This window comes from Chiloscyllium plagiosum, chromosome 43, assembly GCF_004010195.1.
Source record: "Chiloscyllium plagiosum isolate BGI_BamShark_2017 chromosome 43, ASM401019v2, whole genome shotgun sequence".
Taxonomy (NCBI): Eukaryota; Metazoa; Chordata; class Chondrichthyes; order Orectolobiformes; family Hemiscylliidae; genus Chiloscyllium; species Chiloscyllium plagiosum.
Window position 1 is genome coordinate 5,562,225 of NC_057752.1, and position 23,182 is coordinate 5,585,406.

At 40.3% G+C, this 23,182-nt stretch overlaps 1 protein-coding gene across 2 annotated transcripts in view; it reads left to right on the forward strand.

Annotated features, from left to right (window-relative positions):
- Nucleotides 1-22,128, forward strand: part of LOC122543313 (5'-AMP-activated protein kinase subunit gamma-1) — a 62,213-nt gene extending 40,085 nt beyond the window's left edge. For both annotated transcript variants that reach the window (XM_043681830.1, XM_043681831.1), the window contains 10 exons: nt 1,992-2,073; nt 4,487-4,545; nt 5,390-5,435; nt 8,158-8,212; nt 9,753-9,879; nt 14,308-14,473; nt 15,106-15,143; nt 15,231-15,377; nt 17,143-17,236; nt 18,174-22,128. In XM_043681830.1, the coding sequence (XP_043537765.1) occupies nt 1,992-2,073; nt 4,487-4,545; nt 5,390-5,435; nt 8,158-8,212; nt 9,753-9,879; nt 14,308-14,473; nt 15,106-15,143; nt 15,231-15,377; nt 17,143-17,236; nt 18,174-18,199 (840 nt within the window). In that variant the 3' untranslated portion in view covers nt 18,200-22,128. The remainder of the gene's footprint in view (nt 1-1,991; nt 2,074-4,486; nt 4,546-5,389; nt 5,436-8,157; nt 8,213-9,752; nt 9,880-14,307; nt 14,474-15,105; nt 15,144-15,230; nt 15,378-17,142; nt 17,237-18,173) is intronic.
- Nucleotides 22,129-23,182: the final 1,054 nt, after the last annotated feature.

Below are 23,182 nucleotides of genomic sequence, written 5' to 3' on the forward strand. Positions count from 1 at the left end.
ATCTTTTCTGAACCCTTTCAAGTTTCACAACATCTTTCCGATAGGAAGGAGACCAGAATTGCACACAATATTCCAACAGTGGCCTGACCAATGTCCTGTACAGCCGCAACATGACCTCCCAATCCTGTACTCAATACTCTGACCAATTAAAGAAAGCATACCAAATGCCTCCTTCATTATCCTATCTACCTGCGACTGCACTTTCAAGGAGCTATGAACCTGCACTCCAAGGTGTCTTTGTTCAGCAACACTCCCTAGGACCTTACCATTAAGTGTATAAGCCCTGCTAAGATTTGCCTTCCCAAGATGCAGCGCCTCCCATTTATTGAATTAAACTCCATCTGCCACTTCTCAGTCCTTTGGCCCATCTGATCAAGATCCTGTTGTAATTTGAGTTAACCTTCTTGGCTGTCCACTACACCTCCAATTTTGGTGTAATCTGCAAACTTACTAACTTATGCTCACATCTAAATTATTTATGTAAATGACAAAAAATAGAGGACCCAGCACCGATCCTTGTGGCACTCCACTGATCACAGGCCTCCAGTCTGGAAAAACAACCCTCCACCACCACCCTCTGTCTTCTACCTTTGAGCCAGTTCTCTATCTAAATGGCTAGTTCTCCCTGTATTCCATGAGATCTAACCTTGCTAATCAGTCTCCCATGGGGAACCTTGTCGAATGCCTTACTGAAGTCCATATAGATCACATCTACCACTCTGCTCTCATCAGTCCTCTTTGTTACTTCCTCAAAAAACTCAATCAAGTTTGTGAGACATGATTTCCCACGCACAAAGCCATGTTGACTATCCATAATCAGTCCTTACCTTTCCAAATGTACACCCTGTCCCTCAGGATTCTCTCCAATACCTTGCCCACCACCGAGGTCAGGCTCACTGGTCTATAGTTCCCTGGCTTGTCCTTACCACCCTTCTTAAACAGTGGCACCACATTAGCCAACCTCCAGTCTTCTGGCACTTCACCTGTGACTATCGGTGATACAAATATCTCAGCAAGAGGCCCAGCAATCACTTTTCTGGCTTTCCACAGAGTTCTACGGTACACCTGATTAGGTCCTGTGGATTTATCCACTTTTATGCATTTCAAGACATCCAGCACTTCCTCCTCTGTAATATGGACATTTTTCAAGATGTCACCATCGATTTCCCTACATTCTATATCTGCCATATCCTTTTCCACAGCAAATAGTGATGCAAAATACTTGTTTAGTATCTCCCCCATTTTCTGCGGCTCCACACAAAGGCCTCCTTGCTGATCTTTGAGGGGCCCTATTGTCTTCCTAGTTACCATTTTGTCCTTAATATATTTGTAAAAACCCTTTGGATTCTCCTTAATTCTATTTGTGGATTCTCCTTAATTCTATTTGCCAAAGCTATCTCATGTGCCCGTTTTGCCCTCCTGATTTCCCGCTTAAGTATACTCCTACTTTCTTTATACTCTTCTAATTAGGTTTTGGCTTTGGGGCAGATGAGAGCTCCCTGTGCACTAACAGCATGTTCTAACCTCAACATCCAATGTTTGAGCATCATTTTGCACTTCATTAATGTGGCATTTCAACTTCTCCAAGTAGGAACGCTTAAGATTATCTTGAATGAAAGCAATTGTTAAAGGAAACTGAGCACAAAATGACTCCATAGGAATTGCATCTGTGTGTACACTGCAATGGTACTGCCTGAACAGTTCCCAGGATTATTTTCTGGTTCTCGTATACCAAAATGGATATTTATGGTATTTATTAAATGACTAAACAGGGTATTCATTTGCTTATTTTAAGCCAGTAAGGCAGAGCCATTCCCTATCAAACTACATTTGTCCACAGGTCTATAGGGTGAAATAATCTAGGCTAAATTTAAACACTGTGGGTTCTTTTCAAAAGGATTGAGTTCTTGGTGCCTGTGCAACACCCCAGAATTGTAATCTTCAGAGCTATCAAAAATTTCAGTCCTTACTTACTTTCTCTTCTCATGCAGGTGAAGAAGGCTTTCTTTGCTCTGGTTTCAAATGGTGTCCGTGCTGCCCCACTCTGGGATAGCAAAACACAAAGCTTTGTGGGTAAGTTCTATTGATCCTGCAGAGCATTTTTTCCCAATTAATTTTAAGGAGGCTTTTCTGTGGAAATAATTAAAAAGAAACTACCCAAATTATAGCAGCCATCTATTACAAATAGTGAATTTTGTAGTAATTGTGTTGCTGGTTCAAAATTGACAAACCTCTCAATCACTACAGACTTTGATGTCTGTTGGCAAATGATCTGGGTAAGCTGGCATATGTCTGTTAAGTGTCAGCTGCAAGATATGCTACTCTTTGGTTCCGGAAAGCATTACCCTCCTCATGAGAAGGATGGAGGTGAAACATCTGTGAAATAGCTATCACAAGTGAATGATGTATGTACTTCTCATGGAACTCCATCTACAGCCCATTTTGCAAAAGCCCTTCCATGAGTTGGTAGTCACCATACACACCCAGAGCTCCCTTCAAAGGTCAGAAGTGGCTAGCAAATTGTCTTGTCACCCAATAATGCTGAATACCATTCTGTAGTTTTGAACATGTGTACAATCCATAACAACAACCAAGAAAGTATCCATTTTTTTTTTCTTCTGTCTGGATTCTGTGGCAAAATGTATGCAGTAACTGCAGAACGTACTGATTTATTCCTGTTAAAGAAAATCATTGTCCCCCTAAAAAGTAGTAATGTACACAGATAGTATGGACTGGTTGAGCTGAATGGCCAGTTTCTTTCTACATGACGTTCTTTGTAAACCACCTGTAATGATAAACAATTGAGGCTAAATGTGAAGATTAAATAGTGACACATTATGTAGGATCTCGGAGCAAAACTAATTAATTTTGAAAGGTTATGCCGTGAGCATGTGGTTAGAAAGTTATTAAATTGTTGAGATAAGTCAATTAAATTGTGCAAAACTCGGAGTTTTTAGTTAAACAGGGAATTTGTCCTAGAGATTGATGAGCAGTGACTCATAAGATTAAAATCAATAGTTTATTCATTGCATTCCTGGATTCAAATATCATAGCAATGATTTTCCTACTCTGTTGTACCTTGCCAGATGATGTCAATGGCTTGCTATTGGCACGGTTGGCAGTGAGGATTGTGTTTGAGCTGCTGCACCATTTCTGGCTTGTGCTTTGCTAGGATATGACTCACCAAATGTCAGATTCATAAACAGGGGGTGTGCTATGCTAAGCTTTTGTAGTTTTGCTTCCAAAATGACTCAGCAAGTAGGTCAGGAATGTCTTGGATTTGAGCTGCAATCGTCTATACTGAGTTAACTGACCTCCTGATTTCCAGCTACGAAGCTGGTAAGTGAATTATTTGATTCAAACTATATGCGGGATGTTTAAATTGCACAAAGCCATGACATTATTTGCTTGCTCTCCTTTGGAGTGAGGTGATGGTCCTCCTTGTTCTCTCAGGTGAGTGGACTGCGAAGACGGGTTTTCAGTGCCACCTTTCATATTGTCTGAATGAGAGAAAGATCTGTTCTGTTTTCGCAGCAATACAAGAGGACAGTTATGATTTCAGTGCCCTTCTCATTGTTGTAAATCCAAGCTTTCAGCTGTGCTTGTGTGAAGCAAAGTGCTGCTAATTGCCAACACACGTACAATGATTAAAGAGGGGTCTAGATAGCTGCTGCTTTTTGGTCATTAGAAAGTAACGGTGGCACAGTGGTTAGCACTGCTGCCTCACAGCGCCTGAGACCCGGGTTCAATTCCTGCCTCAGGTGACTGACTGTGTGGAGTTTGCACGTTCTCCCCGTGTCTGCGTGGGTTTCCTCCGGGTGCTCCGGTTTCCTCCCACAGTCCAAAGATGTGCAGGTCAGGTGAATTGGCCATGCTAAATTGCCCATAGTGTTAGGTAAGGAGGGGCATGGGTGGGTTGCGCTTCGGCGGGTCGGTGTGGACTTGTTGGGCCGAAGGGCCTGTTTCCACACTGTAATGTAATCTAATCTAAATAGTGCTGCCACAGATTACTGTTATTCAGACATTAGAAACCTGTTTGTTTTGCCAGGGTTTTGTAATGTCACACTTTTCAGGTGACTTTTGCTGGCAATGTAGGAATTTGTACTTTCCCATTACATACAGCACTCAGGAAGAGCCCAAATGTGTCGAATTAAAGCAGCAGGGCTGTTGCTCTTTATGAGATGGCTTGCTCATAGGAGTGAAGCACAAGAAGTGGGGTCACCATACTACACAATGATGTGCCACCAGGCACTGAACAGTTAGAGTTACTGAGATTGCAATTTTATTTATCTGTAAATCAGTTGTAAACTGCCATTGAAACAAACTGATGGTTGTTCATTCATGTCCATCCTCAGTGCTGGGCAAAACATTGCTTTCATTGTTTAACAAGTCCCTTTTTAATGTAGGACTTGCAAATTAAAGTTAATTTTAATAATATGTATTGGAAAGAAATAATATTTTCTTTTTGACTGGTCTTCTGTTGCAGGCATGCTCACAATCACCGATTTCATTAACATTTTACACCGATACTACAAGTCGCCGCTGGTACGTTTGCTGTCTCTGTGTGTGTGTGTGTGTGTAAGCTGGGACTGCAGTTAATCTTAAATACTCTGGTATTAAGAAGGATTTTTTGTGATTGAAGTGTGCATTTGTTTTGTGGTAAGCTGATGCTAAACGAGAGTCATAGCCTGCCTTACCTCCAACTCAGTGGAGATCTATTTTCAGCTGCACCACTGCATAAATATTGCCCAATTTATCCCCAAGTTTTCACTTCACCTGCCTTGAAGGGTTCTTGTGCTGTGGTGCACTTCCATAAGCAGTACCCACCCACTGATACCTTCACCACTTGGTCCCAGCTATGGTCCCACCCCTTATCCCGAATTGTAGCTGCCCTTCTACTGGTTTTGCTAAGATAAGTTATCTTACAGGCATCCTACTTTGAATTTCCTTGATCCCGTGGTTTTTCCTTCAATACTGAAGACAAAGGGGAGACCGACCTGCATTTAACCCTTTCTGGGGAATGTAAAAGGTCCCATGGCAGTATTTTGAAGAAGATCGGGGGGAGTTCTCCCCAGTGTCTTGGTCAACATTTAACCCTCAGCCAGCATCGGTGAAACACCTGATCTAGTCAACGTCACATTGCTGTTTGTGGGAGCTTGCAATGCACGTCACAAAAGGTGCTACAAAAATGCATGTTTTTAGTTAGTTCCAATTAATCTGCTATTCAATTATAGAAGTACTTTGCGTGAAGGTTCCCATTGTTTCAGGTGCATTAAGATGAGTGGGGGAGAGTGCACAGAAGTGGCTGGTGGGATGGCAGCAACTTACCAATCTGCTTCTGGGGATTGTGGCTAATTTCAAATTCTTTTTTTTTTCCTTTCCCACACAGGTTCAGATTTATGAACTGGAGGAACACAAAATAGAAACGTGGCGAGGTAAAGTAAGATAACAGAGAGAGTGAGTGTTGACCCGCAGAATTTTAAAGTTGTGAGGGGCAAGGCAATGGGTTATAATAAGGATGTCGTAGGGTAGAGGAGAAAGTTGAGTCCTACTATCTGTGCATTGCAGAAAAGGGAGAGACTGGTATGAAGTTGTGAAAATCTGTTGTTGGACCTTGAAGTCAGTTTGATTAATTTATTTTGCCAAAGGGATCTTGGACTTAACCAGACAGTAGTTTATGCTTATTAAGCGGTAAGCCAGCTGAAGGAGCTTTTGTTGTCTGCTGGTGGTTGCCTTCTACTTGGATAGCTCCATTGCTTCATAGTTTGCAGATCCTTTATTGTCAAGGCACATTGAAGGGTATATTTTTAAGGAATAAAGAGAAGGGTGCACTTTAAAGAATCAAATTGCTGAAAAATTAAACAGGTTACACTGTTGTTAATGTGCACAAACATCTTTGGAAAACTTCAGTATGTAAAAAGTTAATCAGAATCGACTTTTCCTTTTCCTGAAAACAAATGCCAGTGCTGTTCTTGAAGTGTCCCTTGCATTTATCAACCATCATCTGCAATTGGAGTTGAAGTGGGAGATGGCATGGGGCAGGGTGACACTGGGCACGCAGACACACAAGATGGCCGCTGAGCCATACGTTGGCTACTTGACACACAAGATGGCCACTGGACCACAGTATGGAGAGAGACAGCAGAGCAAACACAGACAATGCCTGGGGCCAGCAGAATGTCAGCACAATGCAGTCACAACTTAGTCGATTAGTTTAAGGCAGGTGGGGGAGAGAATACACATTAGTAACGTACACTGCCCGTCGAAGTGTCTGGGTCCAGCCAATACTTTTGATAGAAATGCTAACAGTCTGATACAGACTCAATACAGAGTACTAATAGCCAGGGCTGCAGTAGTCGTCCTTCTCAGGAAGAGCGATTAGCGCCCATTACTCGAGCAATGGACTTCCGCGCAGACATTGAAACTGACAATGACTGCACCGAAACTATTAACGGTTCTGTAATGTTTACCATAAACAAATCATGTTACAAAGACAATAACCTCATCACTGACCTATTATTACAAAATGTATAAATGTTTCTTGACATGTGCTCCGGGTAGAGAGAAGACTCACAGCTGACCACTGTGCTGTTGGTATTGCTCTCTCTCCCGAAGCTCCAGTATTTCCTTGTGCATTAAACTCTGTCATTGAACCCCGACTCTGAATCCAAGGCTGGTGATTTTCCCCACAACAGAGTCCTTAAAAAGTTACACAACTAAAGCAGACCATTTGGGCCATTGTGTTTGTGTCATGTTTTCTTTCTTGCCATCACTGTCACCCTCTTTGAATGCTTCTTCACTGCTTCGCCATTAATTTGCTTTCAAATAGCCATTTCCAGTCTGTTTTTGCTCAATCATGTTTCAGTTGAGCAAAGAAAAAGGCATTGTAAACATGTTTGGAATGCTCTTCTCCTCCCACCCCTCAGCACCACTAGCAGAATCACTATTTCCTTGAATATAGTATGATAAGTGTCTTTTTAAAGAATATATTAGTTTGGATTGCTGGCAGCTCCTGGTTGTATTGAACTCTGTACTAAACAAGATTAACCTGGAAATATGTAAGGAGCTTGTGCGATGGGGAGGGAGGTGGGTCAATGCTCGCTCAGTGCTAAAGGTACTTTATAAACTGGTGAGGTCTAAGATTGCAGCCCTAATCAGTGCTGAATGAACTGATCTCAGTCAGGCTCTGGTGCTAAGTCATTTGTGATTTAACATTTTTGCTCTTTGATTTTAGAAATGTAAGTTGAACACCTTTACCATTGGCTTATTTTAAGAGAAAGAGTTGACAATTCAGACCAATGACATTTCAAGTAGCAGCATTGACACTGTTCCTTGCTCCAGATGCAGCCTGTCTTCTGCACGTTTCTAGTGTTTTCTGTTGATCATTCCAATTTCCAGCATTTAGTGTTCTGCTTTTGATTTATTTAGAGCTCCAGTAGTGATAATGGAAGAGAATGCCTTATATGTTGTACTTGAATTCTGGTTTCTTTGTCTGGGAATATGCAAGGATTTTATTATTGTGGCAGTAACAACATTCAAGTCAGCAGCAAGAGGTAACCATTCAGCCCTTGAGCCTGCTCTGTTATTCAATAATATTATGGCTGGTCTGATTGTGATCTCAACTCTACTTTCCTGTCTGCCTCCTCTCCCCATAACTCTTGACATGCTTGCCAATCAGAAATCATTCAGCCTTGAATATATTCAATGAGCCAGTCTCCACTGCTTTCTGGAGCAGAATTCCAGGCTAAGAGTCCTCTGAGAGAAGAAATTTCTCCCCTTACTTTTAAACTATGCCCCCTCAAAAGACATCCTCTTAGCATCCACCCTGTGAAGCCCTCGCAGGGTCGTCTTTTTCAATAATATCACCTCTCATTCTTCTAAACTCCACTGAGTATAGGCCCAATCTGCTCAAAGTTTCCTCATAAGATAAACCCTTCATCCAGAAATCAGCTAAATGAACTTTCTCTGCACTGTTTCCTTAAGGAGGCCAGAACTGTACACAGTGTTCCAGGTGTAGTCTTGCCATTGTCCTGTAATGCTGTAAATGATCTAGCTATCTGAATATAAAAGATCCTTTTTGTTTATTGTGGTTTCTTATGACATCTATTTAGTATTGCCACTCATTGACTTTTACTTTTTTCCTCTTTGTCTCATCAGAGGTTTACTTGCAGGATTCATTTAAACCCTTGGTGAGCATCTCTCCAAATGCCAGGTAACTAAAATGTGCTAATCTTGTGTGGCAGTGTGCTTTAATCTGGCTTGACAACATGCATTCCACCTGATTATTTGGTCATCTTTCTGTAGAACCTGCAGTTATTTGGTCAAAAGGTTCTGAATTGTGAAAGGACTCTTATGTAAGAGGTCCTTTATGACCTCTTGTAAGAGTTCAGTTGGCAGTTTTGTTCATCCAGTTGCCAGCAGAACATTTGTTGGATAACACAAATACTTTGGGGTTTGGGGATTGAAGTTTTGCATGAAATTTTCAGGTTCCAAACAACCATGAGAGCTGACGAAAGAGGCAGGCGTATGATGGGTGGGCCTAGTGGGGGGAGAGAAGGACATCAGGGTACTAGAAATAGACGCAGGCAGAAAAGGATGTGGGAGAACATGGAGGCTGCGAAGAGGGAGACTAGGGCCTTGACGCAGGAAGGGAATGGAGCAGGAAGGGAAGCCGAGTCGGCAAGGGAGACCAGGGCGCAGGAGGGAGGAGAATGGTGTGGCGAGAGGGCAGAAGCCGGAGGGCAGGGCCACAGGGAAGCGTTGGGCGGTGATGGGGTTGGGACAGAGCCACCTGACGACACAGTCTGGCTGGGGATGTGGGATGGAAGGGATTGGGGAGGCAGGCCCGAGATGGGAGGGAGTGGGGATGGAGTCGGGAGAGAAGCAGGGGATGGGGTTGGGTGGGGTCAGGAAGGAGGCCGGGGGTGGGTTAGGGAGGTTGATTGGGGGAGTATGAAGAGGGAGAGGGATTGGGTCGCAAGGGAATGTTAAGGGCATGGTGGGATGGGAAATGGAGGGGATGAGAGGAGTTAGAGCAAGCAGGGAGGCCAGGGATGGAATGGAGTGGGGAGGGAGACAAAGAATGCAGGGTGGGAGGGATCTTGGTGTCTCGGTTGTGTTTTAGGAATATGTGGAAGAAAAAACAATTCAAAGCAGAGTGTAAGGTAACTTGAAACATGAAAGCTCTTTTAAGATTTGTATTTGAGTTTATCTATCAAAATTTAATTGGACTGGATTAGTGTAAGGTATTTTGGCTTTAGGTTGTATTTTCATTTCTATATATTGAAGTAAATGTCTGATAGTATGAATGTGTGGCACAGCATTTGCCATCTTAAATATTCAGCCTCTCCATTGTTGACGCACAGTGGCAGCAGTGCATATCACCAAATGACTCACTGCAGCAAATTGCTAATGCTCCTTGGACAGCATCTTCCAAACCTGCGACCACTTCCACCTTCAAGGACAAGTGCAGTAGGTGCATGGGAGTGAAACCACCTGCAAGTTCCCTCCAAGTCTCTCTTCACTCTGACATGGAACTATATCGCTGATCTTTAACTGTCACTGTGTCATAGGCCTGGGACTCCTATCCTAATTCTATTTGATTACAATGTTATTTATCCTTGATGAGAAATCCTTTTTTTGATTTTCATTTGTGCATTTTTTAAAATTGCAATGACCATTCTGAACTTAAGTGAATCCTTGTGTCATGTGATGCCAACATGTCAACTTCTCAACCTTTTCTATTATTGCAGCTTGTACGATGCAGTTTCATCGCTAATCAAGAACAAAATCCACCGTCTTCCAGTCGTCGATCCGTTGACAGGGAACACACTCTACATTCTCACACACAAGCGCATCCTAAAGTTTCTCAAACTCTTTGTAAGTATCTCAGACTAGTAAAGTGAGGTGAATTCAGTCACCTCCACAAGGGCGCACATGAAAAATTTTGGGTGTCATCTTTTTTTGGTGGCAGTTTTTAACTTCGAGCAGAAGTAACTTTGAAATTTAAACCATTTTTCACTGAGGTTATTCTGATATGGCCATGTTGCGTCAGAGATCTGATTTTGTCACCTAAGGGATTAAGTAACGCAGAGTTGAAATTGTGTCATTGCATTTGATTTCTCTCATTATTTAAGGTAAGTTTACATCACTGAGCAAAATCTCTTCTAACCTTGAAGTGATGCTATCAAGAGAACTCATACTGCAATGAAAGCCAGGCTCCCAAGTTGTATTCAGAAACATTTGTGCTGTATTATTTCCCTCTAGCTTTAGATAAAACAGCCCAGTATTAAGGTCAGTTAGCTGTGGTTGGGATAAAGTATTTTGTCGCTGGGGAAGTAAAGTAGCATGCAATTTTTGCAACTGTGCAGGTTCACATCAGATATTCTGAATAGCTTCTCTGGAGGTTGGGGTCAAATAATTGCATTCTTCCCATCTCATTCTTCTCATCTAACTACTGCCTTTGTTGCTGTTAGAAATCTGTTTGAACTCATTGGGAAATATATCTTTTGGGGTCACAGGACAGCATCTAAACACAGGTGTTCCTCTGATCTTCAGTTCTATGCTTTATACTGGAGAAAATGAGGACTGCAGGTGCTGGAGGTCAGAGTTGAGAGTGTGGTGATGGAAAAGCACAGCAGGTCAGGCAGCATCTGAGGAGCAGGAGAATTGATATTTCGAGCATAACCCCCACTTTCTGATGAAGGGCTTATGCCTGAAATGTCGATTCCCATGCTTTATACTGCCCATCTCATGTGAGATGGCAAAAATGGTTAACGTTTGTGCAATGTTCTGTGATATACTTGTTGAATTTAGAGCTCCTTGATTTTGCAACAGCTGAAGGGTTGTACCACTTCACTTGCCATGGACCTTCTGTATAGCTATCCCTCATGTAAATGAATTTAAACCTGTACGTTGCAGTTTGATATTAAGTGGACATTTCAGTAGCCTTAGTAATCACTGATGTAAATGCCCACTGACAGCATTTATAAGTCCTGTACCCCACAGTTCCATTCATGTTATACATGAGGCTGCGGTATTCAGTTCATAGGGGATATGGTCTGCTTCTGGAAATTGGTGCTTGTGTAGTTGAGTTTAAATAGTGAGAGATTACCCATATTTCACAATTTGGTTTAAATGAGATTGGCTTGGGTTCAGATATGTAATTTGCTGAAATTTGTGTCACAGGTAGATAGGGTAGTTAAGGTGTTTAGCATGCTTGCCTTCATTGCTCAGACCTATAACATGTAAAACATTTTGGATTAGTACTTGAATAAGAAAGGTTTGGAAGGCTATGAGCCAAATGCAGGCAAGTGGGATTGGTTTAGTTTGGGAACGTGATCGGCGTGGACTCGAACCCAAGGACCTGTTTTCATCCTGAATGACTTTATGACTTTGGTATGGAATAAAATTCTGATATTGCAGACCTGATATTGCAGACCTTGCTGCTGAGACAGGTGGGAAAACTTGAGTACCAGCAATGAGTGATGCTCCACTAACCACAATCTATATCCACGTCTGCCTTGGCCTCCCCCCTCCATTTTATCTTCCACAAAAATGGTCTAGACCACTGACTTTTCCATGGGTATATCAGCCAGGAAGTGGGCTTGAGTGAGGGGAAGACATCAATCCATCTATTAACTTATTTTCTTCCATTATTCAAACTCTGTCAGCTGCTGCATGTGTCCACTCCTGTGCTGGGAGATCTACTGCCATGGTGTTTCGCACTAGTCTGTCTTGCACCATCCTCACTTAGCAATTGTAGCTCGTCTACAACTGCTCTGTGACATCTTCATCCTACTGTGTTTAAGTCAGCCCGTCTTTCTGTTCCCCTTCACTTTCCCCTTTGGAAGAGATCTCTGTAGCTTTTCAGCTCTGATCAACAACCAAAATACTAACATTTTGTTTTCGGGATGTCATTTTTTAAAGAGTTATTTTCCTCTTGTGATTTCAAATACCTCCTCTTTTAACTTATTGATTGTATATAGAATTTTTAGCACATCTTAACATCCGCATTTCATACATTTCTACTGTCTTCCATAGATCTAATTTTATTGTCAGGTTTCTGTGGTCACTGGCAAAGTGGATAGAATGTAGCATCTTAAGTTTTTTTTCCCTTGTTTCAAGCTTGAGTTTTACATCATATCTCTTCTTGTCCTAACTTTCTGTATCGCGTGTGCCAGTTCAGTTCAGTTTGTCCAGTTAGGATAAAGGGTATCTACTTGTTGCAGTGTGATACCATTCGCATCAATCGCTCATCTACTTTCTTCCCATGTCTTCCTTCTAACTCCCGTTAATATGAACACCAAACAGACAAAAACAATAAAGATTCCAAGCTTCTAAATTTTACCTGACATATGATATTTTGTAGGGCCTCTCCTGGTTCTGCAAGTAGTGCTGTGTGATCAGTATATCACAAGTTTATGTTCTTGTCTCCAATTCTTATCCCGGATGTTTATCTGATTCTCTGAATGTTAGAAATCAAACAGATTATGTGTCTGTGAAGCAACATTTTAGAAGCAGTATAAAGAACATTTGTATGTATTTGATACAGCTATTAATTCAGATCACTGTCTCCTTGTAGCAAAACTTACAACACCAAAAATGAAAATGATGTACAACCATCTAGATTTTGACATCTTGAAGGGTGACAATGTCAGAGGTGTTTGCCCTTCAAGTTAAAACGAAGAGCGAATATTTCAGGATTGTGGATTGAACAAACAGAATTCCCAGAACAAGACATAGAAAGCAAATGGGAAGTATGAATGAGTATACAACATGCTGCAAAGGAAATGTTACCAACAGAAAAATAAGAGACAAGCAATGGATAACAGTTGAGATACTAGCAAAGATTGGAAGGAGAAAGAAAAGAAAGACACCAGAATTTCTTCTCAATGTTGAAACTGTCAAGAATACATGTTGGCAGACTAAATTGAAATGATGTAATGCGATGCGTGACAAAACATTAAAGTCAGAAAGAAATCCTAAAATGAGAGTTTTACACTACAGTTGAAATCTTTAACAGGCTATAAGAATAACAGTTGTGGGTCATTGGAGAACAAAAGTGATGAAAATATTGTTTGAAAGGAATGGAGCAGCAAAAAGATGGACAGAATATAGAAATGAATTGTACAATGATCCAAACCGAGGGAGACTTTTTAAAGATAGAAGCAAACAATGAGCTAAACCTTTAAGATACCTGAGGTAAAGTACACTTTGAAACTGAATGCAAGAAAATATCCAGGCTCAGATGAAAAGAAAAATAGCAGAGCATGTGAGAACCTTTGGAGAAACAGAATGAGAAGTGATAACAGAAATTTGTGGTCAATTAAGTACCAAAAGATATATTCCAAGTGACTTGACATATTCATTATTTGTTAAAATATCTAAGAACCTTGAAGCAATGGCAATCATTTTAGAACAATAAACTTAATTAGTTATCTTTCTAAAATGATCTTGAAAATCATAACCAAAAGAAATATTAACACATTTGAAGCAGAAATTGGTGAAACACACTCTGGACATAGACCTGGAGTAGGAGCAGCATAGGGAATATTTAATCCAAGAATAATTTTTGATAAATATCTAGAAGTAAATGAAAATATTTACCTCTACTCTTCATAGACCATGATTGTTGCCAAAAGCTAGTAGTCATATTGCTGAAATGTGATATTAACAGGATAAAGATTAGATTTATCCCGCGCATACATTGGGACCAAATAACACTCATCAGGCTAGAAGAGAGATAATCTGACAGGTTTCAAGTGAAGGGCGGAGTATGATGAGGCAATAAAAATCATGACTAAATAAATATCAGGCTATGTCCTGACAGCCCAGCAAGATTGTTTGCATATGCACCCTTTGTGAATCACTTAATGGTGGCAACCAAGTCAGCACAGCAGCTATCAGTGAACTTGTCACTGCAGTACTGGCAGGGTAATGTGCACTGAGCAATTTATGGTGATGTCAGCACACACTGTACTGGACTTGATTTTGGTATTCAAGCCCTGGGTTGGGGCTTAAAACCAGAAACTTGTGATTACAAAGCCTGCTACTGAGCCACAGTGGTAGATTTAAGAAGTTCTTTGCTGTTTGGTGTGCAGAGGGGAGGAAGAAAGAGACTTATTCCAGATTGAGGATTAGAAAGACACATACGTTTTATTGTGTTACTTTAGAAAAGTACATTTTAAAAACCTAATTCAAAATCATTTGCAATTTTATCCTTTTCATCAGTTGACCTAAATCCATTTGATTTGATTCTTTGATGTTGTATAAATGTTTGCTGTGTTTCTTAACCTATTATCGTAGATCTCAGAGATGCCCAAACCAGATTTTATGTCTGAAACGCTGGAAGAGTTGAACATTGGAACATACAAGAACATTGCAGTGGTGAACAAAAATACTCCCATTTATGTGGCTTTGGGAATCTTTGTGGAAAAAAGAGTATCTGCGTTGCCTGTTGTGGATGAATCTGGTAAAATTAAACTCTTATGTTTATTGGCCATCTCAGCACATTTGGTTGTGCCGCGAGTTCACACAAGTAAAGCAGATCACATCAAAGGTTAGCTGTAACTGTTGATCAACACCACAATTTCTCAATAATAACCAAGCAGTTTTTACTAATGTAGTGAAATTTGGTTTCAATGCAATTTTAACTTTTCTTTGTAAATACTTTATTTATACAGGTTAAACATCACTCTGTTGAGGTTGGCTGGTCAGGATAGTAAAATCTGCAGCAGTATGGATTATTAGCCAAAAGCTGAAAATAGACTGGATAGTCCCAATCCATTTGACTGCAATTCAGTCAAGTTTATCTTTCTCTTCTGGTTTAAACAAATCTAGCCTAAATGCATAAGTCATATGAACAGTAGCTTTACTTGGTCATTATGGAAAATCTACATTACACCGCTTGAATTAAATAGTGAAGACAGTCCGAATTCAGAGAGATTCACTTGCTTGCTATTGTGCCAGTGAGTAGAGAAGACCAGATAAATTATTTGCTCTATTCAATTTAATTGCTCCTAAATATTCTATTTCCAGTGTTGTTCTGACCTGAGGAGTACTTCCTGTGTTATGTTAACTGTGTTCCTGTCTTTCCCTATGTAGGGCGAGTCGGAGATATCTACTCTAAGTTTGATGTCATTGTAAGTATCTTGTAGCAGCATATATCTACTCAAATATTTTTTCTTATTGCTCTGAGACCATTCTCTAATTAAATGTTTGTACTTTAGAATCTTGCTGCAGAGAAGACCTACAACAACCTGGATATTACTGTAACAAAAGCACTACTGCACCGCTCTCAGTACTTTGAAGGGGTACTGAAGTGTTACAAGCATGAAACCCTTGAAACGATTATCAATCGGCTTGTGGAGGCAGAGGTACAGGAAAAGGAGGTTTAAAAGGACAACTAATAGAACAGTTATTGCTTAAAATTATGGATCAGTGACATGTCAGAACTGTTCTAAATTGTCTTTTTCATTCACCCACTTGCGTCCTCCCCAGAAAATGCTAATATAGTCCTGCAACTGCTGGACACTTCCAGTTCATTACTCTTCCTGTGTGACTCTCGACAGAATTGTTTGGACAGTGGATTGGAGTGGAAACCCTGGTTTGTTTCTCACTCCACCATCCACTACCCTCACCCTCACCCCCCGCCCCAAACAAATCTGGAAGCACTGAGAGCAAAGTTGGTCATTCCCACCTCCCACAGTGCAAACTGGCAACTTAGTTAGGTTTGATTCACTGGGCAAGCACTGAACCATTGCAATATCCCCTTAAGTGGTGCAGAGAATTTTAAATAGTGCACACTACTTCTTGAACAGCTCTGTTGCCTGCACTTTTTTTTTGCAGTTGTTTGGTTTTACTGTGTATTTTTGTCTTGTTACCTGCCTTTAACACTCCTTAAAATGTAACACACTTCACCAGGCTTTTAGTCTTTTGGCCCTCGTATCTCCTTGGGTGGCTTCTTGTCAAATTTTGACATTCCTGTGAAGTACATTGAAATGTTTTCTCCTCTTAAAGGTGCTATGTAAATGCAGGCTGTTGTGTTTGCAGTTATGTTTTTCTTTTTCCTTCTCTGAAAGGAAGTGCCTAGTGCACAAAATAGTTGGCTTCCGTGATTGCATTTCCTCTTGTATTCAGCAATTTTTAGTGGATTCATAGGAAATTAAACTTCCCCAATTTTAATTTGGGTCAGTGAGAGACTGAAACTGTTTAGCTGGTGTCTCAATCTCATTTTACCCTCCCATACACCTGAGCACAGGAGCAACCCATCCTATGGATCCCATTAATAACTTTTTGTGACAAAAGGGCTCCCTACACGAGACAGCACCAGAGGTAGAAAATACATTACTGTTTAAAACTCTGCTGATTAAAAATCAAATACTCTCTCCATCTTAGTATTTGGAATAAACATTACAGCCTCTTTTCCAAATTCTGTTGTGATTGAAGTGAGATTTTTTTGATTTCTATTTATTTCATTTTCCTTTCCGTGAAATTTCAGGTTAAACCTTTGAATTTCTTAGGGTTTGACATACCAATAGAGAACATTGTTGATTTTGTTGGAGACTTTAACAGAACAGACATTCCAGCAGCATAGCAGAAGGAATACCTCATTAATAACTGTAGTTAAAACTTGTGCATGGGTATCTTTCACTTCATTGAGCAGCAAATGGTAAAATCTCATTTCAAGGCCCCAGCATGACAGCAATTTCTTTATCTTTGAAGATTTGTGATACTGCCTTATACGGAAGTATCCATGGGATATTACAATTGGCCAGGAAGCACATCCTTTACAGTACAGATGAACTGAAAAAAATAGCAAAGCAACTTGGCAGCTCTCAAGCTTAGCCATGTTTGTTTCTCCCAGTTCCAATCTGTTGTTTTTCTCCTTGAAAATCTAATATCTGCCCAGTATCTTCTGCACTGTGGAGGCATGAATATGCTTCCTTCAAAGCACTGCAATGCATCACTACCTTGATGGAGGGAGGGAATAGAAATTGAACTGCCAAGATGTGTGAAACCAGCTTTTGTTTTTAGTTGAGTGAAAAGAACTAGTAAACTATTGCTAAAAAGCATTAATTTGTCATGAAATTAACCATTTCATAGCTACTTGTTACTGATCAGGTCTTTTCCTATTTGTAGGTTCATCGGTTAGTGGTAGTTGATGATCATGATGTGGTAAAGGGGATTGTCTCACTCTCTGATATTCTACAGGCACTGGTGCTGACTGGAGGAGGCAAGTATATACTCTACAATCCAGTTGTTAAAAGCAAGTAAAGATGCAATTGTGGCTCTCGATCTCTATTCCTTTGAACGTATCATGTAATATCAACCTCTGCTCGATCATATAGAGTGTGTATTCCACCCTGTTAGAGACAGACTAACCCATACTGAAACCACTCCAAATGCTCCTCTCATTCCTCTTACTGAGGAGTATGGCAACCTCTGCTCACCCAGGTATTGGTTGCCTTGGGTAATTTCTTTCAGAAGAAACATCGTTTGCATTGGGTTTAAGATAAACTGAATGTCTTTCTCGCTGAGTGGCACAAGATAAATCAAGAGATGGATCAAGGTTTCACTTTTGTAAGAGTCGTGAAAAGGCACATTCATTTTGGTTCATATTATTTTGAATTTAATGAGATAATTGTTAAGCCCTGATCTTGTTTTGTGTGTGCATGTGTGTGTGAGAGAGAGCGAGAGAGATAGAACTGTGGTGGCAGTGGTAATTCATGGTATTAGAAGAAAGGAAAGGTTCACAAAGAAATCTCAAGATAGGTCACATTCTAGTGTGATAAATTATTGTTTTATTGAATTTTATCGAGGAGCATATTAATATTGCAGTCTTTGCTGCCATGGTATAATGTTGATGTCTAAATAGTTATTGCTGTCTTAAGTTACATTAACAGACTTGTACAAAAGAAAGGTCTGTCTCATCCTCATCCACTGAGATTGATTCCAGTGATGTGATTAGCTGGCTATTGAAACACTTCCTCGTGTTCGTTCTTGGATTGTGAACCAGTGTACCTGCCCTACATAACATTGGTACTTTGTCTCACTGCCTCACTTTGGTAAAGTTTAATTAAGACTTAGTGGCTCTTAATATGCTGAGTGTTTAACCAATCAGATACTCCAACATGACAAAACATGAAGTGTTTTCCTAATTTTCTCCTCAGGTAATTCTTCCAAGCTTGGACAGTGAAAGATGTGCATAAAATCTACCTGTAAGATCGACCCCACATTGAGACCTCACCGGCCTGGAAATCTTTTGTCCAAGGATATGCACCCATGGTGGCACAATGGTTTTTCACCAGCGCAGTGCTGTTTCATAAAACAGAGAAGGACCCTGGCTACTGCTCAGTATTGCCATTTTGATTGAAATTTGAACTGTTTCTGCACCTTTCTGCATAAAGCCATTGACTTCTGTGCCCACTGAAATGATACTGCAGGTCAGGTCAAAGGAACTGAATCTTTCGTTCTTATTATCCCATCCTACCTCAGATGGATAGCTATGAGAAGTCTATTAATAGGACTGGTTATTTCATTTTCTGAGCATGACTTTTTTTTTGTACTTTGATTTAAGTTTGATTATCTGTTCAATGCTTAATATTATCCAATTTATGTAACCAGAACAGCTTGAAACAGTGACACTACTCCTGTTATTCACTGCTTTTACTCAAATGTGTTTAAAATTCTGAGCAATACAGACATAATTACTGAAAAACAGGTTACAGAAATACTGTGTAATTGTCTTTTTGACTGAGGTGTTGGACAAGTTCAGTACCTAATTTATCAGACACCCACTTCCAAAAAAAAACCTGTTTTTGATGTATTCTTTTATCCTTTGCAATGTGATGTCATTCACACCAAAAGATTGCAAGTGGTTATCTTAACGGTTTGATTTGCACGGTTAGATTATTTTTGCACTTCTGGCTAAAACACTTTTAAGGATCTGTGCCTCGCCTTCCTGGAGCCTCTCCCTTCAAATCCAGTTAAGAGACTGCATTTCAATTTCAAGTATTCCTTCCAACAGTGGAATTCCATTGAAAGTTTCTGCAGTGATATCACATCTTAAAATCACTTGCTATTTAAGGCAGCTTTTAATTTCAGATGGTCCTGTTCTGAAGTGGACCAAATGGAGTTTGGCTTTTCAAAGCTACAACCACTGGGAAGAATGTCCAGCCTAACACCTCAAAAGTCTGAAGACAAAAGCAAATATCAAATTGGTTGTCATGATACTTAAACAAATAAATTGTATTTCTTCATTCCTTGGAAAATGGTGATTATACATGCTTTAATTCTGGGCTGGAGTCTCATTTTTGTCACAGATTTTTTCCATATCATTTTATTGCTTATGGATTTGAGTGTCAGAAACTGGTTTATTTTTCATTTCTACAAACAAAACCAAATCTGAATGAAGATTGATTTATTGATTTTTGATGTCAGACTCCTGGAATATTGTTGCACCGGGGTTGGAAGTGTTGCTGATCGTTGGAACATCAATTGGGACAATGGTTTCTTTTATTACCTTGAATTCTAGTTGGACCCAGAGCGCACACATGTGTAAGCCTCACACTACACCACTCATGAGATGTAGCTTTGATCCAGTTGTGTGCAGTGTGTATGGTAGTATTCTGTGCTGATTTTTTTTTTTCTTTTGATTAGGTGGTAGTTTGCAAGTTGGTGGTTGTGGCTGGAATTTTGGACTTTCCGAAATGGCAACGCAGATGTTCCAATGTAGTTGGGTACTTTAGTTTCTTTTAGTCATGTATTTTGGTAAGACAATGCCTAAGCGGAGAGAGTCAGGAATTCTGATGTAAGACAAAGGCAGAAGCCCAAATTGTTTAGACTGAAATCTGATATCATCATAGCTGCAGTTGTGAATCAGCTAAATACCAGATTAGTCTGTGCTGAAGGTGCAAGGGAACCTAATTCTTACAGCTGTAATAGCCTGATGCATGGTGTGTAGTTTTCTATTACCGTCAAACCCCACCATGCACCACCACCACACCGCCACCGCCCCCCCCCCCCAAAAAAAAGCATTAAGCAATATGGATTCACTCCACCAAGCACTCTGCTGGAATGAGACACAAAGTTAACTTCACATTTGTAAGTTGATTGTAATTAATAGGAAAAAATTATGGGTATTTTCTATGCTGCAGGTGCAAATGTAGGTTGAGTAATGTTGATGCCAGTCATTCTCCTGACATGGTTATATTGTCCTTGTACAGCAATAAATTACTGTAAACGTACAGCATGAATTTTGAATCTACTTTGTTGAGGGGATTATACTGTAAGTATCAAAAGTGAAGTAGAACAAATTTTGTAAAACCAGCCTTTGGTGTGTAACCTTTAGACTTCAAAAAGCCCCAAGCCTCTCAGATCTTGTCAAGGCAACCACGTGATATTATTTCTTCCCAATTTTTTCCCTGCTTTCTACTCCCAACTCCTGAAGATGTTGCCTCTTTCTAGAGTGTGGTGCTAGCTGCCTTTGCCCAAGTGACCGTTCTTCATGTGCGAGCTAGTGGTGGGCTTTTCACAGCCAAAGCCATTCTTGTCCCTGCCTCACAGCGCTCTGGATGTCCCTACACCCCCAAGCACTGCGAAGGTTCAAGAAGACAGCTCACCACCACTTTCTCCAGAACAATCAGGGACTGGCAGTAAATGCTGTAGCTAGTGACAGCCACATCCCATGCACAAAATTTTTAAAAAATTCAGGGTGCATTTTTCCCCTTTCCTATCCAAAGTGTATAGCATCCTGCTGGATTTTAACAAAGCTTGACTGTTCGATTCATAAATTTTTAAATTTATAATATGGCCCATTTGTGGCACAATAGAAATGTATCTTTGGAAAGAATATAGTCTTTTTCAACTACACCCCATGCAGATATTCCAGTTTTGACTGCTTAATTCTGGAAAGTCTGCACAGCAAGGCTTCTCCAAAGGAAGTTGTTCACGATTGCTGAAACCAGTGCATTGTCCACTGGAGTGGACAATCACCAGCAGCAGTTCTACAGGCAATCATGAAAATAATCAGTGTTGGGTTTACAAATGACTGATTACATGTATTCATTGGGACACGACTTAAATTGGCAGCATTTCATGTCATATTTAACTGTTATGTCATGGTGATGATGTCACTAAAGAAGAAAGGCATTTTCTGACCACAGGAGATCTCAAAGTGCTTTACGAATAATTAAGTACTTTTGACGTATTAGTTTTTACATAACCTAGATAGAGGCCCACACCAGCTATTGAGGATTTGCTAAGTTTCCATGCTGATCTGTTCCTGTTGTGGGGCATCTTATTCCTTAGATACCAAAACGTTTGAACTCCTAATGGTAATTGCAGATCAGAAATAAAATGGGAAATTAGTGGCAAAAATCGACATTTCTAGGTTAAAAGAATTTCTGTCCTTTTTTTTTGTAATTTGTTCCTCCTCATTTCCTCCCTCTCTTCCGGCCTTGTGTTGCTGCTGCTTCCTGTTGCCACAGCGATTCTTGCATGGGCCTCCAGCTGTCCTGCTGGGCAAGATGAACAAGCTCATCAGTTTTTGGGTCTAAACCAATAGTGATGCGATTGATGAATAATTGTAAATGTTTTCAAGTTCCATTCAGTGTGGAGTCCGAAGGGACAGCAAGAGAGTACCAAAGTTGAGCAGAAGAGTCCATTTAACATGTTTTGAGTATTGGCAGGGGGAGGAAAATCTTTTTCTTAATATGCGAAGGAAACTCCCTCCCATCCTTGTAACATCTGTTTCCTGAAATAAACTTGCCAATTCTGTGCCACTTATGCATTGCTTTGTAGATTGTCTGAATTCTGTTTTTAAACCGTTCTGTGTTTTGTTAAATGGTTTCATATTTTGCTGAATGTGGTTTGTTCATTAATGTAATACAACTGAGTTGCATTTTAAAAAAGATAATTGCAATGGAATCAGTGTGAACTTAAAGTGCCGTGGTTATTTCTTCATGGAGTCTAAATGGTATTTATCCCGATCATAGTCCACACACCTCTCTAGTAGAATAGTCTTTGCACTCTTTTTGCATTTCCTTGTGAAGATTTGAAATCTCACTGAAAGAAGTATTGATTGTATCATCAGCAAAACTAAAATAAAATGCTTCAAAACATGGGTCACTTATTTTCAGGATTTTAATTTACCCACATTCCCTTCATTTCATGATGTGGTTCATTTTGCTTGATGTCTTTGTTATGATAGAGATACCAATGCAAGTTAATTAAAACAATATCATTCTTAAGATTGCTATCTGAAATTTGGAGGAAATTGAAGCATCTTTTATTTTGTTTATTTCTGAATGCCATAAATGTGTGACTGATTCTTGAATGGTGTGTGTGGTGGTAGTTGGGGGGGTTGTATTATGAATGTGTAATGTTCTTTCAAGTGCTGCATTGGGTTGAACTGTTAAACTGCACTCAACGTTGTGCTAAGTATCTTCCTTGTTATTGTTTCTGCACTCGGGTTTGACAATTCCACCTCCAACTAACACAGTGCTGTAGAAACTCCTCAGATCTGGCAGTATTGATGGAGAGAGAAACTGGGTTAATGTTTGAATCTAGTATGACTCTTCCACTCCGAGGAAGTATTTTACCGGACTCAATCTTAACTTCGCCTCCCCCTCTCCCTCCACAGATGCTGCCAGATCTCAGTTTTTTCCAGCGCTTTTTTTTTGATTCCCAGCATCATCAATATCTTTTTATTAAAAATGGAATGCAATCTAATACCAAAATCATGCTATAGCATGATTTTACATGAAACAGCAAATAAACATAGGTCATGGTACAGCCGGAGTATTTTTGTGCTCTCAGTGAAGTACTGTCGACACAGTTTTCATACCAGATGTCTTGTCTTGTTTAAATTCCAATGCACTCTGGGCTGACCCTTCCACATTCTAGCTTCTGTAAACTCTACATAATTTAATGCTCTGCAGCCCCTATCCTAATCTCTCAGCAAATCTTATTTACCCACTGCCTCAGTGCTTGTTGGCTGACATTGGCTCCAAGTTAAGCGGTTCTTCAAATCCTTCCACAGCTTTGCCCTTCCCATCGCTACTGTCTTCCAACCCTTCAGTTCTCCAAGATCTCTGCAATCCTCCCATTCTGGCCTCTTGAACATCCCTGATTGGGATCATTCCTTCGATTGCCTAGGCCTCAAGCTCTGAGATACTGT